This window comes from Leguminivora glycinivorella, chromosome 22 (genome assembly GCF_023078275.1).
Source record: "Leguminivora glycinivorella isolate SPB_JAAS2020 chromosome 22, LegGlyc_1.1, whole genome shotgun sequence".
Classification (NCBI taxonomy): domain Eukaryota; kingdom Metazoa; phylum Arthropoda; class Insecta; order Lepidoptera; family Tortricidae; genus Leguminivora; species Leguminivora glycinivorella.
Genome location: NC_062992.1, coordinates 20,115 through 38,055, shown reverse-complemented (window position 1 = coordinate 38,055; position 17,941 = coordinate 20,115). Strand labels below are relative to the sequence as shown.

The following is a 17,941-nucleotide window of genomic DNA, read 5'->3' as shown; positions in this document are numbered from 1 at the left end:
TAGGAGCAGATCTGCTCCATATTGTTTCAACTTTAACATGTAGTTATTATGACTAATATATTAATGACAATTTTTTGACAGACGCATACGAAAGGTTAACCCTTAAATGTATGGTGATGTATCACACATTTGATGGCCTGTGGTTCAATATGTAGATATCCAAAATCACATAGCCATTGAACTACTATGTACAGCTTAATTATTATTCAGTATTTATTGTTATTAAATAAATTCAATAATATTATGATTTACTATTTATTATTTAAGGATAAAGATGAAATAGCGGAAAAGTGTGAGAAAACAGGATGGTGGCGATTTTTAGTATGTGATTTAGGCAGATTTTTTCGGAGTTAGTAATTAGTTTATGTTTAAACATTATATCACATGGGTTTCAGAAATAGTATACCTCTCTAATAGTAGTAAAACTTTACAAATAAAACTTGCCAATAATTATATATTTATATAAATAAGTTTTGGCCTATTTAACTTCTAACACTGATTTGGTATTAAAATCAGTAGGTATTAAATATTTTATTATTATTTTTCCTACAGTCAGAAAACCATTCACATATATTCATATCTCGTTAAAAGAAAAATTCATGCATTTAAGGGTTAAATTTAAAACCAATTATAAAAAGAAAATTCCATCTAAAAGTTCCGCCTGCGGCATGGTGCCCATTATAAGTATGCTGGCGGCAATTCCTCTCTGTATTGCCAGAGCGATACGTTGAGAGAAATATGCTCCAGCTCTGGGGTCTCCTGTGGAGTCAATGAGCCGTGCCGACAGAGGTCCCAAAAAGGCTTTCATGTCTGCCGACCAAGGACCCAGTGTCTCCATAGCATCAAGTGCCGCAAACTCGTAGTCCTTCGTCAAGAACGAGTAAGTATTTACGGCGCTTGAGAATCTGGGCCTGGTCAGCTGCACCACCAGCCTGAGTGCGGGTCGCCTGGATATGGGACTGCGCGAACGTATCTACGCATGTCGCGTCCCATAGGTACTAGGGTTCTGCCTAGTTTCCATGGCACCAAAGTTGATACGGGTTATATCGTTGAAGGAGAGATCATTTTGTGATAACGCAGCTAAATTATAAAAAATATATTTAAAACGGTCAATGACTGTAATGTTGATGTTAAATGTTTTATAAACGTAATTATTACAAATTGGTGCAACATTGAGAAATTAATTCTTAAAAAAAACAATTGCTGTGACATTGTATTTATAAGTAATGTGTAATGTTACAAAAAAAATACCAGTTCTATCAAAAGGTTTTATTGGCGGAAATGTTAATTTGTGATATTACAGCAACTGCATAAAACCAATATTTCAAGTGGTCAATTGCAGTAATATTGATTTTTAACATTTGGGAAACTTTAAGTTTAGACATTGAGGTAATATCGAAAACTTGATGTTTCAAAGTTAATGTTGCCGTAACGTTGCGTATATAACATAACTAATACCTTGTTGCAGCAATGTAATAAATGAACATTTAAATAACTTGTGATCAAAACATCCTCGCAATATTATAATATCAGTTTTCATTTGTCATGTTATAGTAATATAGTATTAGTAATTTTCTGAAAGGTTCAAATTACCAATAAGTTGAATGTTGTTGTCATATTTTTTCGACTTTACGTTCTAAACTTACAAATGTGAGGTATGTAAACTTACTGCAAGTTATTGTAAGTTTCATGCTCAGTGGGATTTTATTTGAGTGATGAGTTGATGACCACTGATATTTATTCCTGAGTCATGGATGATTTCTAAAAACGCTATTAACGCTCTCATCGGGTCGTTCGAATTGAAACATCATAATATTCATAATGATATTAAAAGTGATGTTTTAGCAGCTAATCAGGAGAAGGGGGTAGGTATGTGGGGTATATAGATAATAGATAGGTAGAGGTTAATATAAAAAAATCCACTAATATAAGTTTGCTTAGTTGCTACAAATAATTAGTCATGGTCAGTACATAACATTTATATAATTAATATTTACAGAAACGTATTATCTTAATATTCACTATTTATTTTATCTTAGTAACGTCGTAGGAGCGGTGTCAGTCGCGTTTACGGTTCTTCAGGCACACGCACACGAGTGGTACCCTTCTCTAGCTACATTAGTTTGATGTGTGATGCGTACACGCTCGTAGAACGCTACTCTGAATCCGCCCTTACAACTTGACATGCACTTGACACTTCGGTGGTGACATCGCCACACGTTATAAAAACCCATAGGTAGGTACTAACTTAGCTGAAACCTATGTAAAAACTACCTTAGTAGCTAGGTACCTAATACCTAATAGGAACAAGAAATGAGTATTTTGATTAAGTTTAAACATTGGGTTACATTACACGAGTGGTTTAGCGAGTAGAGATACGCCCTCGGACAAACGTTCATTTTACATCTGATGACTTGCTTCCAACAGGCTGGTCGTATGCTTGGTAGTATTTGTTTTGCGTTGCGGCACATTTTTTGAGAATGACCGTACAAATTACAAAGATCTCCACAGGCACAAATGCCCAGGATCACATGGATCTTCAAAAAGCATGACCTGGTAGTTAAAAACTACGAACTACGAAGGACCCTAACGTCTGAATAGTGTTTTTCATCGTGGCAATTTTTTCATTTTCCTAGGGAGCTCTGGAGTCCAATACTGTGTAGGTACTAGCCTCCTCAATTGCATTGAATCGGTTGGTGACCGGATACATCATTTTTCATTATCCTCCTCCTGTGAGTTTCAAACCTCATTTTCCAGAGCAGATTGGAATATGAGCTCTTGTAGATAGCATAAGAGAAATGTCCAGATTGTGAAGTCCTAGTCCTCAAGTTCGAACTGCGACTCGAGCCAGTAGCGTATGGCGGGCGGCGACACGCGCGCCACCACCACGGGGCACGGGTCCTGGAAGCTGCAGGGCTCGCCCATCCAGCCCGAGATGATGCCCCACAGCCCGTCCGACGACAGCACGGGCGCCCCCACGTCAGGCTGCCGAGAAATACATTCATTAGATGATGTAAAGAGGGAGCGTCTTAGCGTCTGGTCAACTGTATTCCATATCTAGTGATGATCGGAACATCAGAAGCCTACGCTCAAAAGACGTCAGTGTGGGATGGCTTTACCTAAAAGCGAAAATTATCTTTGAGTGTTACTTAACAAGCTGTCCTAACCTCAGGGTCCCATGAGTCGAAGCAAAAAGCCTGCATCATGCGTCATACCGATGATCGGTGGAGTAGGTATCTTTTGTTGTGAGTTGTTATTGTTACCAGGCATAGAGTGTGGAACTGCTTGAGCGGGCGCAGACAGAAGCTGTTCTGCGTGAGGTCCTGCAGACGCGAGCTGAGCGCGCGCCAGCACTGCTTCCACGGCAGCACGCGCTGCGTCGACACGCGCATGCTCGTGTGCTGCTGCCGCTCCTTCGCGTCCGCCGGCAGCGCCTTGCCGTCCACCTGAAGCATAATGCATCGGTATTTAGATCAATGCCGTCTAGTAAACTAGTGGTCATCAGTTAAAGGGGCCCATTAAACAATGAGCACAACTTACAATGAGCCTCGGCCAGTACATGGTGAGGAACTTGGTGATCTCGACCTTGCCCTTGCGCTCGGTGAGGCTGACGGGGTGCACGGAGGGGCTGGCGGCGACGGGGTGCGCCAGGCGCAGCATGGCCAGGTCGCTCTCGGGCTTGCCGGGCAGGTACGCCGGGTGCACCACGATCTGCTGCAGCGGCATCACGATCCCGCCGCGCTTGCAGTTCACCGACCCCAGCCGCGCGCGGTACAGCTTTATGGACTCGCGAACGCTGCCACAATACAATTCCTCATTATACCTACTGTCGTTTGTTCAATGTTCGTGAATTTCAATGATCTTAAGTAGGTATGTCGTTTGCGTGTAACAAAACAATCAGTGTTTGATATTTTATAGTATTCTACATATGTGTAGGGAATGCCATTATCTAATATTGCGTATTAGAAACTTAAGATTATGTAGTCCATAATAATGACGTATCTCAAAGAAAAACGTCAGTTTAATAAGTGACATATCCGATCCATATCGTATGTAGGTAGAGCTAATATTAGAAGTTTACTTGAGTTTCGCTTTCCTTTTTACACATTCCCTGTCCCATGATGCATCATGTGTTGCATGTGACGCCGCCTCCTCGAGTCCTCGCTGTATTATACGTACTTGTAGAAGACGCCGGCGGCGGTGAGCACCCAGCGCTTGTCGACGAGCGCGCCGGTGGCGTAGTGCGCGCCCATGCGCAGCACCGACGCCACGAACGGGTAGGTGGCGATGTCGTCGGAGCGTTGCGGCTGCGGCTGCGGCCCCGCGCTCTGCCCAGACTCCTCGCTGCCGCTCGTGTAGTTGCACTCGCGCTTCTGCAGCCGCTTCGGGTACTTGCGGATGGCGCCGTCGAGGATGTCCACTGCAATCTCTAATGCATTATGTACTGTCGGACGGAACTGGCGCTGGTGACAGGGAGGTGAAATAGGATGGCCCCAAAGACGGGTTTTGCTGTCGAAAGCCAAGGTTCACTCGGGTCAACGCGCCACAAAAGAAATTAATGAGTATTAGGTGGCACTAAATTTCTCTTTGAAGCGTATTTGTTATAAATCTAGTTGATCAAGACGTCTGTTGAATTGGTCACCTCAGGGGAAAGAAGACGATTGATTGCTTTTTCATGTAAACGTATATGTATAAGCCTTTATGGATTCTGACATTACGGATTTTTACACAATTTCGTGTGGGTGATAGAGTTAGAGACCAAAAACGTAAACAAAGAAATATTATTGTCAACGTCACATCGCATGCAGGGGTAAACAATCTTGTGACCGTATTTGACAATAGCATCACAAATATTATAATTATGAACCAAGAGTTTAAAACTTCTTACCTGCCATTGACAATAGCATAGGTACTTGGCCTGACATTTGTTTGTTTACGTTTTTAGATCTCGAATCGAATTCCATCACCGGCTTTCGCACTTGTTTTACGGAGTTTTTATAGATTATCTCAACATTTACTTACCTACTAGGGACAGGACCTACCTACTAGGGGTTTTATACAATAATTGAATAAAGCCTGACCTGAAATATAAGTACCTATGACTATTGTCAGGAGAGCGGACGCTGCGCTGTTGTTCTGATGTGTGACAGTTCAATATAGTACCTTCCTACATAATTATGAACAAATAGTTGTAATGAAATTCCGCAAGATGGCGCGTAGTCAATGTAGTCATATATTTCTGGTCAGGCTTTAGCTTCTCATGAAAAATAAACTATGCGAGTGAGGGTTACCTATCAAAAAGTCGAAAATTGTAATGTCGAATATTAGTAGCCCGAAAACGCTTCCCATTTTATTAATTGCCCTAAGTTTTGTTTGCCCGAAAGTACTTTTTCCCTATTATTATTTTCCCCATTCTTATTTTGCTATAATTTTGTTTCGCTTATGATTCGAATCAACGCTTATTAAAATGCCTAAGAATCATTTGACAACTACTTTTTGTCCCGTAAAGTTTTTAATCCGAAATATTATTTAGCCGCTATATCAAAAGTTCGAAATTCGAATTAACACTTGTTAAAATTTCTAAGTATCATTTGACAGTTATTTTGTATGGCGTAGGTATAGTTTTATAATTCGAAATATTATTAAGCCGCTATATCAAAAGTTCAGTAAATCCTTAATTTTCTAACAAAAGTTTGTTGCCGACCCTCACGGTCGCAGTTCTTACTTGACTTAAGAATCCTTGCCATAAGGGTTTATGGCAAAGGTTTGTTTCTGTATGATCGCAGTTCTAACCTAACCCACTTTTCTAGCACAAGTTTGTTTCTGTATGATCGCAGTTCTAACCTAACCTAACCCACTTTTCTAGCACAAGTTTGTTTCTGTATGGTCGCAGTTCTAACCTAACCTAACCCACTGTTCTAGCACAAGTTTGTTTCTGTATGGTCGCAGTTCTAACCTAACCTAACCCACTTTTCTAGCAAACGTTTGTTTCCGTGACGTAACCTAACCAATTTTTTTGTATTTTTTTTTATAATGATATTAGGGAAAATGACATTTCGATGTCGCGTTAGTATCGGATTTATGAAAAGGTGGTTAACGATACGGTTGTCAAATGATAAGATTGGCAACCGTTCTTCTGGTTATTGAGTTTCTATAAAATGATATTAGGGAAAATGACATTTCGATGTTACGTAGCATGGGATTTATGAAAAGGTGGTTAACAAATCGGTTGTCAAATGATAAAGTTGGCAACCGTTCTTCTGGATATTGAATTTCGGGAATACGATAATGTGGGATAGCAAACTAGCGACATATTAAAAGTATGGTAAACAATGTATTTGGATTATAAAAATTCTGTCAACCGTTTTCGGACAAGTGATAATCGGACAAAGGATTTTCGAAACATCGATAGGTTACCGCGAGGGTTTATATACATCGCATAGCATAGCTTTCAGTATGACATAGTAGGTGCTCCATGTCGTTTAAAATATGAAATAAATTAAGAATATGATTATATTGCAGAACTTACCTCCATCCTGAAAATCAAAGTTACCACCAATGATGTTGTTGACGCTATCATCAACATATATCCTCTTAGGCCGAGCCTTGTCTGTTTTGTTGAACACGTAGTCATCTCCGGTGGAAATGTCGTCGTCCGTATAATCGTATTTATAATTGTAATCTTCTTCAGTAAATATAGTTTTGAGAAGTAGCAAACATCCTAGGAACTTGAACATTTTGCACGCGAGTTATCTATAGGTAAATAGTGTGAGAGTCAATATTAGTCCGAGCCTCCGCACAGCCGTGTGCCGCTGCCGAGTGAGCGCGTCTCTAATATTTATGATGTATAAACTAGATAAAGCAACAAAATAAACAAGTTCCATTGTTGTAGAGCGGCCGCGAACAATCGAGCCGGTACAATGGTTGTTTGCTGATGACATGCGCCGCCGCCGATAAGCCCAGGTGGAGGCTCGATTGTCCTATCTTCTTATACAGGGTGTAATTGATACTGGCTCAGAGAGAGCAGCCACCAGATCCCGTGCTGTTACGCGAAAATGGTCTTAGAAAACCTGCCCTTTAGCGTTTACCGATTTTTGAAAAATAAAAACAGAATAGGTTCAGTACCTAGTTACAGCTTACGAGAAAGAGGTTGTTTTTGTCAAACTCTTTTTATGCCAATCGATTACATTACAAAAACATCCGGCTAGAAAAGCCCCAAATCGAAAATAACTTTTCACAAATTACATGAAAATGAAATGTTTACTTTTTCACATGTTTCATTTCATATCAATAGTTTCCTAGGGGTCAACTTAAAATAAAAAGTAGCAACATTGTAATGTCGCCCCGCTTTCTCAAAAGGACGGGACGACAGTGTTGACAGTGTTGACACTTTTTACCAAAAAGTCAGAAATAATGAAACCGTTAAGAATATATCTATGGAGGAAACGTGAAATGTTATTCACAGATTTATATCTCGCCAATGAATTCTGTTACTCTTAAGGGCCATAAATCATAATGCTGTACAGAACTGATTGGCGAGATCTAATATTATAACAAAAACACGTTTTTCTGCGACTTTTTAACCGCGACGTTTTATTGAACCGCGAGCGTAGCGAGTGGTTCAAAAAGTGGAATCTTGAGCGTTGCGAGGGTTTCAAGGCACGTAGGTTAAACAAACTTTGCCACCGAGTGAAACACAAATATTTTCACTACACCAACACGAACAAAATACTGACTGTAAAACATCAAACTAAATCAAATCCAGCAATCTATTCAATATTTATGATTCAAAATAATTATTTTTAGGTAAATTCTACCAGCCCGCTAAAGGCATCAAGTTAAAATTAGTATGAAATTACTTTGCACTCTTGTGGATAAAATGCAATTTTGCTATCTGTTTTTGAATAGCAAAGTAAGCCTTTAACAGTTGGTGTGGTGAAAACATATTCTTATTCTTAATGCGCAAGAGCGATAGAGATTAGATAGGTACGAAAGAGATATTATCGTAAGCGTTTGTGCATTCGGCTACGCACACTATCACCCCTTTTCGTTTTGGCGTCGGTTTCAAGACACCCGGTATATAAAAAAACTGCATCAAATCCGTTGCGTAGGTACAGTTTTTAAAAATATAAGCAGCTGGAAGCGACTTTGTTTTATACCTACTATGTAGGTACACTAGTGATCGGACTTATGGGAAACCTTATTCTTGATTTGTGGATTTTCTATCGGAAAAATGTTTTTGGACAAGACATTTAGTGCGTTTTCACATTATCCGACCCAATAACGGATGTAGGACCAATATCCCATGCCGCCATCTTTGATTTTTGCCTTTGAGATCTTCTGACATCCGATATCGGGTTTAGAACCGTTTTGTAGCCAAAATTTCGTAAGCGGCTACAAACCGGGAATCTTGATTCCTATTTTGTAGCCGGTTACGTATTGAGTCAGCGTGGTACCGTTTGGTAACTAAGTTTCGTAACTGGCTACACAACGAGAATACAAAATTCCCTGTTTGTAGCTGGTTACGTATTGGGCCCGAGTTACTGATCGGAGTTTCTATCAAATCGAAGCTAGGACGGTGTACATACGGACAGGCGGACAGAGCGAAACTATATATATAAAAAAAAATATTCAAGGTCAGCATTATTCGATTGAATCATGACCGTAAAAAATTTTTGTAACAATACGGGATATTTTTTCCCGTTTGGAAGCTGGTTACCAACCATGGCTATGAATCGGTAATGATTTAGTCTCGTTTTGTAACCAGTTACAATTACAACACGGGATTCTTTTTCCCGTTTCGAAGCCGGTTACCAAACGAGTTTACATACAAATCGGTAATGAGAAAGTCCCAATTTGAAGCCAGTTACGTATTGGAATTTTTTCCCGTTTTGAAGCTGGTTACCAATTTTTAGTTAAAAAACCGGCCAAGAGCGTGTCGGGCCACGCTCAGTGTAGCACCGTAGTTTTCCGTATTTTTCTCAGAAACTACTGAACCTATGAAGTTCAAAACAATTTTCCTAGAAAGTATTTATAAAGTTCTACTTGCACTTTGTTGGCGTAATTGATATACATATTGGTACCAAATTTTAGCTTTCTAGTGCTTACGGTTACTGAGATTATCCGCGGACGGACGGACGGACGGACAGACAGACAGACATGGCGAAACTATAAGGGTTCCTAGTTGACTACGGAACCCTAAAAATGAATAAGGGTTTACTAAAATCGTTTTTTGATATTAATATTTTCGGAAATAATCGCTCCTAAAGGAAAAAAGTGTGTCCCCCCTCTAACTTTTGAACCATATGTTTAAAAATATGAAAAAATCACAAAAGTAGAACTTTATAAAGACTTTCTAGGAAAATTGTTTTGAACTCGATAGGTTCAATAGTTTTTGAGAAAAATACGGAAAACTACGGAACCCTACACTGAGCGTGGCCCGACACGCTCATGGCCGGTTTTTAAATACCTATCCAACAATATATCACACGTTGGGGTTGGAAAGAAAAAAAAAAACAGTCCCCACTTACATGTAGGGGGGGTACCCTAACAAAACATTTTTTTCCACTTTTTATTTTACCACTTTGTCGGCGTGATTGATATACATATTGGTACCAAATTTCAGCTTTCTAGTGCTAACGGTTACTGAGATTATCCGCGGACGGACGGACGGGCAGACAGACATGGCGAAACTATAATTAAGGGTTCCTAGTTGACTACGGAACCCTAAAAACGGTACTAAAGGCAATATATTGGATCGGATAATGTGGAAACGGCCTTAATTTGACATGGACAGCCAAATAATTATTTCAGACCCTTTTCGAACCTTTGTCACAGTGACACTTCCATTTGAGGCATTTACATGTGCAATGCACATTGAGAGAGAATGTGACTCGTGGGTGATTCTGGTCAGAAATGAAATACTTTTTAGGAACAGTATGTAAGTATATTATTAGGTAGTAGGTTACCTACTGTTAACAAGTAATATTCAATTGTGAAATAGTCATCAATCATTACATCATATTTGCATAAGGAAGCATCTTTCTGATATCTATCTACTTGCTACAATTGATTTTGTACGGGTGTAGCTGTAGCATGCCGTCAGCCTCAGCTCAGCCGTGCCGTAAGCAGCTAGTAACCTCTAGCTCTTTCCAATGTGACTCGGAACTCTACGTCATTAATTGTTCTTTCGCCTGCCTTTCTCACTCACGTAACCGAGAATGTCCATTATTAGTCTGGTAAAAATATTAACTGCAATGTCACAGTTTCATTTTCTTTCAACCCCTTATTTGCCAAGAGTGGCACTGAAGCTTTAGTAGTTTCATGTGTTCTGCCTACCCCTTTATGGGATACAGGCGTGATTGTTACATATGTATGTATGTATGTAAAAATATTAAATTAAAAAAGGAAAAAAACTCCTATGTCCATTACATAGGAGTTTTTTTTTCATAAAACATGGCTAAGAACATTCCCGACTAAGGCCGTTTTCACATTATCCGATCCGATATCGGATGTCGGAAGGATTTCAATGGGAAAAATCCAAGATGGCGCCTGTAATGTATGGGATATCGGTCCGACATCCGATATCGGATCGGATAATGTGAAATCGCACTCATTCAGCTTTCAAACAAAAACACACTGAATCTTAATCGGTTCATCCGTTCTGCTACAGACAGACACACACACATAAACAGCCAAACAGACAGACACGTCAAAATTAAAACATCCCGTCATTTTTGCGTCGAGGGTGGGGGGGGGGAGGGGGTCAAAACAAAAACATCGTCCACATCAGCTTTTGGTATTTTAAATTTATTAATAAGTTGGAATGCATTGGATTCCGTAGCTTGCCCCGGAGCTGCTGAAATATGACGTTTACCGTTTCAGTGATTCATCTGCGAATGCTTCCTGCAGCGGGCAGAAACACGAGAGGGTAAAAGGTTTATAAATCAGAACATATTCATATAACGGTTCGCGCAAAGAAGATGCGGAGCTACAGTAAGGTACACTTTTTGAGCATAATAGGTATATTTGTTTTCTCGCGGCTGCCCCCCCCCCCTCTCCCCACGCGAACCAAAACAAACTCAACTCGACTTACGTATTACGTGTGATATTATTGCACGATAAGAGATGTTGATTATTTACCCTGCGCGTTACCAGCGTTTCCGCTTCTCTTTCCCAAACAAACCTAACATTGGAACATTTCGCGACTAAACACTCGAAAAGTGACCACATCCTTGTAAGGTGACCTACAGCTAGTGCGGTTACAAAATGATTAAACTTCTGTTGTTTTTAGTGGTTGTTTTTTCTGTTGTCGTATTTTTATAGGATGTTACACGAGCAAGACTCTGAGTTTCAATTCAATATGTTGCGCAGATGGTTAAATTATTTTATAGGATTAATAGTTATTATAAGTTATGGAGATATTGAGTGTGGTAAGTATCATAGTGAATATTTATACATACATACATATAATCACGCCTGTATCCCATCCCATAAAGGGGTAGGCAGAGCACATGAACTACTAAGTTTCAGTGCCACTCTTGGCAAAAAGGGGTTGAAAGAAATCCAAATTGTAACATTGCAGTGACAGGTTGCCAGCCTCTCGCCTACGCCACAATTTAACCCATATCCCACAGTCGACTTCTACGACACCCACGGGAAGAAAGGGGGTGGTGAAATTCTTAACCCATCACCACACGGGAGTGAATATTTAATATTACATTCGTCGTGTTGCCACTGCTAAAAGGATGACTCTCGTTACCACGGTCCGGGGCCGAGCCGAGAAAAACTAATACTTATGTCTCCTCAGTTCCCAATTAAAAGTATCATGTGATCACCCGTAATGGAAAATAAAGTTTGGAACGACTCGGCCAGGACCGTGAACTTTCAGAGCCTCTGGCGGATTGAGGATGTGTTTTCCGTGACGTTTACACTATCGAGTAAAGTGTGAAAACTTAAAAACGGTATCTTAGTACAGACTCTGTTCAACCTGACCGAGGTCACCAGCTAGCGTTTAACTTAATGCGGGCCAACTTATGTGATGGTAACTTTATTTAAAAACCTGCCCTCTGAAGAAACTGTTTCTAGACTGAGTCATCCTTAATGGTCTATCGTTTTGTGATTAGTATGTTTAATAACAAACTATTAAGCAATGTTTATTCTAACTCAAGTTTCTGTTTCTTTTAACTTAAATGTAGTGAGCGAGTTCCTAGCAATCTGTCACTGCAATCGTGCAATGTCACAATTCACATTTATTGTGAATAAATAAATAATGAATACGGGTGTGAATTTATGTACGCGTGTTTATAATTCCAGGCACAGTCATAACAAAAGTACAACCGTCAGAGCAGGAGTGCGAGTTCCCGCCGAAATTCGAGGAAGATCTCTCGCACCTGCGGCGCAAGCGGCTCACCACCGAGAACGGGCTCGTGTGTCTCGAGGACTACCCCTACACCGTCTCCGTCAGGTACGGTACAAGCTCGAGGAGGATCTCTCGCAGCTGCGGCGCAAGCGGCTCACCACCGAGAACGGGCTCGTGTGTCTCGAGGACTACCCCTACACCGTCTCCGTCAGGTACGGTACAAGCTCGAGGAGGATCTCTCGCAGCTGCGGCGCAAGCGGCTCACCACCGAGAACGGGCTCGTGTGTCTCGAGGACTACCCCTACACCGTCTCCGTCAGGTACGGTACAAGCTCGAGGAGGATCTCTCGCAGCTGCGGCGCAAGCGGCTCACCACCGAGAACGGGCTCGTGTGTCTCGAGGACTACCCCTACACCGTCTCCGTCAGGTACGGTACAAGCTCGAGGAGGATCTCTCGCAGCTGCGGCGCAAGCGGCTCACCACCGAGAACGGGCTCGTGTGTCTCGAGGACTACCCGTACACCGTCTCCGTCAGGTACGGTACAAGCTCGAGGAGGATCTCTCGCAGCTGCGGCGCAAGCGGCTCACCACCGAGAACGAGCTCGTGTGCCTCGAGGACTACCCCTACACCGTCTCCGTCAGGTACTGTCTCCCCCCTACACCGTCTCCGTTAAATAATGTTTGTTATTACATACTAAATGATTCATCCCAATGCATGAGATGGTACTTTTGATTCGCTGCTTCTGCCCCCATAGTAAAGTGCACAATCCACATTTTCCCGTCAGTATTTGAATAGACATATGATCGAGAAAGCATTCGTAGCGGGATGCTGACATTGAAAGTTTCGGCGTGTATGTTCCAGACTGCACAGTAAGCACTGGTGCGGCGGCGCGCTCGTCGGCAAGGAGTGGGTGCTCACCGCGGCGCAGTGCTTCGATTAGTGAGTATACAGGAGCCTGCCAATCAAGTTTTATTTAATCGGTCAAAAATCAACTAATTATCAAATTATCAGCCTTAGTCTTAGTTTCTTGTACGTGTATTTTAATAGTGGATCAGTGAGGGCAGCCTACCAGATCCCGTACTGCTACGCGAAAACCACAACTATTCATATTTATCCATAAAAAGGCAAAGACATTTGTTTACAGATTTTAGACCAAACATACAGGATGCGAGAAAAAGGCAATTTTCACAAACTTTTTTTTTTTACGCCAATCGATCCCATTCCTATCAAGGATGGGAACAAGAAAAAAATTCCGGCTAGAAAATCCACAAATCGAGAAATAGTTATTTGTTATACAAGGGGGCAAAGTTGTATTTTAACGCAGAGTGTGGAATTGAAAAACGAGCTAGTGAAAGGATTCTATAGTTGAACCACGAGCGAAGCGAGTGGTTCGAGAATAGAATCCTGAACTTGCGAGTTTTTTAACACACGAGAAGTAAAATACATTTGCACCCGAGTGTAACACAAAACTTTTCCCCTCACTATAGCGAAGAAACTACAACGCAAAAAATGCGTTTATCACTGCTTCCAGTAGTTCCACAGGTGGTAAATCATCTTTATTACTAGATTCACCTACTTTTATCAATTTTAAAGCAGTTAATTTGACTTTATTCAAGGTCAAATTACTTTACCCACTAGTGGATAAAATGCGTTTTTACCTGCTGGTATTAAAGGACAAAACACGTGTTTCCGAGCTAGTGAGGGGAAAAACATTTTTCAGTACAGATGGTGTTTTTTTTACGCACTAGTTCGAGAAGTGGTTCATTATATGCCAGGTCGAAACTTCGGAGGCTCATCTGTACTGAAAAACGTCGTACGATACACGTGCGAAAAGGAAATTCGTAACTCGTGTCGATTTAAAACACTCCCTTCGGTCGTGTTTTAATTTATCGCCACTCGTTTCGAACTTCCTTTTTTACGCACTTGTATCGTAATGTACTATTTCAGTACAGATGGTGTTTTTTTTACGCACTAGTGCGAGAAGTGGTTCATTATATGCCAGGTCGAAACTTCGGATGGCCATCTGTACTGAAAAACGTGCGAAAAGGAAATTCGTAACTCGTGTCGATTTAAAACACTCCCTTCGGTCGTGTTTTAATTATCGCCACTCGTTTCGAACTTCCTTTTTTACGCACTTGTATCGTAATGTACTATTTCATACAATTTGTATGAAAAAAAAATATACATACAAGTTTTTGTTCCTTGATAGGAATAGGATCGATTGGCGTCAAAAAAAAAGTTTGAGAAAAATGGCTTTTTCTCGCTCCCTGTATGTTTTTTTCCAAAACCTGTAAACGCCAATTTTCATAAATTAAAAATCGAAGGAAGGTCTCCTAAGACGGCATGGGATCTGGTAGCTGCCCTCACTTGACCCGCTATCAAAATACACCATGTATAATTATGTAAATATGTTCATGTACCTAAATAAATATATTTTTGTGACCATTATCAAAATTGTAACGCGAACTTTTCCCGAAATGAATTTTACGTAAACAAGTTTAATTCACCCAGGGCATACTAGATGGCGCTAGTAGTTCTGAATTTCTAGGTAAACTGAGCGAATATTTAAACTTTCCCGTAGCCTTAAAATTCTAAAACCTTGTGCAACATCATCTATCAACTGTCTAGATTTTTAACGTAATATAGTCAATATGTAACTCCAATGTTATGTTGGGTAATTGTTAGTTTGTCCACCCGTCACAGGATGGCGCTAGTGACATCGTTTCCCGTGTAAACCACAACTATTCATATTTATCCTCCCATTTGACCTAAAATTCCAAAACCTTGGAGAGCATGTAGAAGTGTCTAGGAATTTTATGATAACAGAATGTAAATGTAAACGCTAAGTAAATATTGTGTAAACTGATGTACTTCATCCTTCCGCCACAGGATGGCGCTAGTGATCTCGATGTCTTGATATAAACTTCCGTGTTTTAAGCTGTAAAAACATGAAACTTTCATGTAAGTTTCCGTTTCATTTTTTTTTTCCTAATATAATTTATTTCCCGAATATGCCCCTAAACGGATGTTTACTATTTTGTTACAACCTGTAGGAGTACGTATGTGTATATTATATGTAATTTAATTGAACATTGCTCCCCCATGCAGTGTCACCAAAGACGAGGTGACAGTGCGGACCGCGTCCGTGTTCCGCGACTTCGGCGGCAAGATCTACGCCGTGCTCGAGATCGCGCGCCACCCCGACTACAGGATCGACCAGTACTACCCCGAGCACAACCTGGCGCTCATCAAGGTATCAAACTGGCTATAAATAACCTTTTCATCACACTCGCACACTAAATGTGATTTTGCACGCAGGCGGAGCGTGAGTTATAGAAAAATCCTTCTCCCAAAGGAGTTATGAAATTTCTAGTACCGTATTTAACTTTTTTTTTTTACTTTTTACATATTTTTATATAGCAAGTGTGATGAAAAACATTGTGTGTAACTTGGGGAGTATGAATATTACAAACACGAGTCTTTAAATCGCTCCGGCATTGGCAAGCCGTCGCAATTTAACTTACTCTCGTTAGTGATATTCAAGTTCCTCCCCTTGTTGCACAATCTACTATTGTTTTGGTCGACATATTGCTTGATCCACAAGAGTACGCAATGTACGCATTCATAGAATTAATGACTGAATGAAAATATCTCCATTATATTCGTATGTGTGTATCCCATCCGATTACATAACCAATAATGGCATGCACGTTTCAGGGTTAGGTTATGCTTACCCTGGTTGTTAGTGGCTGACCCTGGTACATGCAGGTGGCTTTAAATGGTGGCTCTGAATGTATATCGACACTGTATTGTGTTTATAATGTGTAAACCGTAATGTAATGCGTGTACTATGTCCCGCTCCCGTCCCGAGCAGCTGAACATGCCGGTGTCGCTGGGCAGCCGCGTGCAGCCCGTGGCGCTCGCCGCGCCGTCCGCCGAGGGCCCGCCCTCCTACGGACACGTCGTCGTCACGGGATACGGCTCCGTAAGTTTTTCCTCACTTAGCACGATAAAATAATTGAACCTGGTATCGAACCGGCATTCTCGTCTGCATCATGCAGCGGCAAAGGTCCATTATGTTGCACAAAGTATTAATATGCTTATCATAATATTATTGCTACCGATCTGGTTGAAAGTATATTTCCCGGCAGATCTCGGGGCAGATCCGCGAGGGCCAGAACCAGGAGCTGCGGCGGATGATCGTGCAGGACGTGCCGCGCGCCTCGTGCCGCCTGCTCTACGGCAACGGCTACCGGCTGCAGTCCGACCACATGTGTCTGCAGAGCACCGTCAAGGGCATCGCTCTGTGCGCTGTGAGTTACTAGCGGGAACACTACAGCTGGGATTATACGATAAATAACTGCTCTAATCAGAAATCAAAATAAGCAATAAATAAATATATATATTTGTGTCCCCAGGGCGACACGGGCGACCCGGCCGTGCACTTCAGCGGCGCGGCGAAGAGCGGCACGCTGTACGGCGTCGCGCTCTTCTCCGGCACCGAGGAGTGCACCTACAAGTCCAAGCCCGGCGTCTACGCCAAGGTCACTCCCTTCACTCATACTTACGAGGAATATTATATCCCTTCAAACAACATAGGCGATCTAGTGCGAGTCGGACAAGTTCACCGAGCAACAAAGTGCCTACAAAAGAACCCTAAAAAGTAAAACTGACCTGGGCCCATTTCTCGAAGCTACAAGTTACAATTTACAAATGTTTGTCAATGTCTAATATGACAAGTTGGAAAGAGACTTCCGCTTGTCACTTGTAACTTTTAGTTTTAAGAAATGGGCCCCTGACCTACCTGTTAAGCGCTCTTAAACTTCATTGGTTTATGATCCACCTAAATGTACGATTTACAGATGTATGTATGTATGTATGTATGTATATAATGCTGTTTGTTTTCCTTAATAACGAAAAAATTAAAAAGTAAAAAAAAGTAAAAAAAAAAAACGAATGATCTTGCAGATATCTCACAGCCGCGTGTGGCTGGACTCGGTGCTGAAGGCGATCCCGGTGAGCTCGGTGCCTGCCGACAGCGCCGACAGCAGCGACAACGTCATCATGCACGACAGCGAATAAACCAATACAATCATTACTGGCTTTTATTTATGACCTTTAAGTTCTATCGATTCGTATGTCAATAGACACAGGCACGGTGCCCTGGCAACAGTGTCAATAAGAACTGTTTAAAACACATCACTCACACAAGTTTTATTTTGCATATCACATTAAGTCATGATAAATTATTTGAGCTGCTTGTTTTCCGGAAGAATAAATACTTACTTAACATATAAGAACATATAAGTTTTGAAAAAAATGAGGCAGCACACACCATAAGCTGCGAGAAATAAAAATTTATAGTTTTTCAATGACTGCTAGCGCCATTTAGTTATCCGAAAGCTAATGAATAAAACGGGCGTTTTGATATATTGTGTTTCGTACAAAGACATATGTAACTCCGTATAGACGGATAAAGTCTAAGAAAAAAAAAAAAAAAAACGTACCCCAGAACTATAAAGAAAAAGGTACGGTGGTCTAGATGGCGTCACATCTTCGGGGTACGCTCGGCTAGATGGCG

The 17,941-nt window shown here is 41.1% G+C and overlaps 2 protein-coding genes across 2 annotated transcripts; one reads left to right on the top strand and one right to left on the bottom strand.

Annotated features, from left to right (window-relative positions):
• Positions 1-2,017: 2,017 nt before the first annotated feature.
• LOC125237823 (vitamin K-dependent protein C-like) lies at positions 2,018-4,895 on the bottom strand. Its single transcript, XM_048145022.1, has 5 exons — positions 4,889-4,895; positions 4,180-4,420; positions 3,541-3,796; positions 3,264-3,446; positions 2,018-2,985 (listed from the first exon to the last, which is right to left on the bottom strand). The coding sequence occupies exons 1-5, from the start codon at positions 4,893-4,895 to the stop codon at positions 2,818-2,820; spliced, it is 855 nt and encodes a 284-aa protein (XP_048000979.1). The 3' UTR covers positions 2,018-2,817.
• A 6,315-nt stretch (positions 4,896-11,210) lies between these two features.
• LOC125238047 (vitellin-degrading protease-like) lies at positions 11,211-17,455 on the top strand. Its single transcript, XM_048145335.1, has 8 exons — positions 11,211-11,432; positions 12,316-12,466; positions 13,222-13,299; positions 15,469-15,613; positions 16,235-16,345; positions 16,512-16,673; positions 16,779-16,904; positions 17,329-17,455. The coding sequence occupies exons 1-8, from the start codon at positions 11,327-11,329 to the stop codon at positions 17,440-17,442; spliced, it is 993 nt and encodes a 330-aa protein (XP_048001292.1). The 5' UTR covers positions 11,211-11,326; the 3' UTR covers positions 17,443-17,455.
• The last annotated feature ends 486 nt before the right edge of the window (positions 17,456-17,941 follow it).

Bases quoted from the DNA above. Each gene is read 5' to 3' on its own strand.
- LOC125237823 (XM_048145022.1), bottom strand. The intron at 3,797-4,179 runs GTACGTATAATA...GTATTGTGGCAG, and splicing joins GCCGCCGGCGTCTTCTACAA to CGTTCGCGAGTCCATAAAGC. The intron at 2,986-3,263 runs GTAACAATAACA...ATTTCTCGGCAG, and splicing joins AGTTCCACACTCTATGCCTG to CCTGACGTGGGGGCGCCCGT.
- LOC125238047 (XM_048145335.1), top strand. From the start codon at position 11,327: ATGTTACACGAGCAAGACTCTGAGTTTCAATTCAATATGTTGCGCAGA. The intron at 13,300-15,468 runs GTGAGTATACAG...TCCCCCATGCAG, and splicing joins GCGGCGCAGTGCTTCGATTA to TGTCACCAAAGACGAGGTGA. The intron at 16,346-16,511 runs GTAAGTTTTTCC...ATTTCCCGGCAG, and splicing joins TCGTCACGGGATACGGCTCC to ATCTCGGGGCAGATCCGCGA.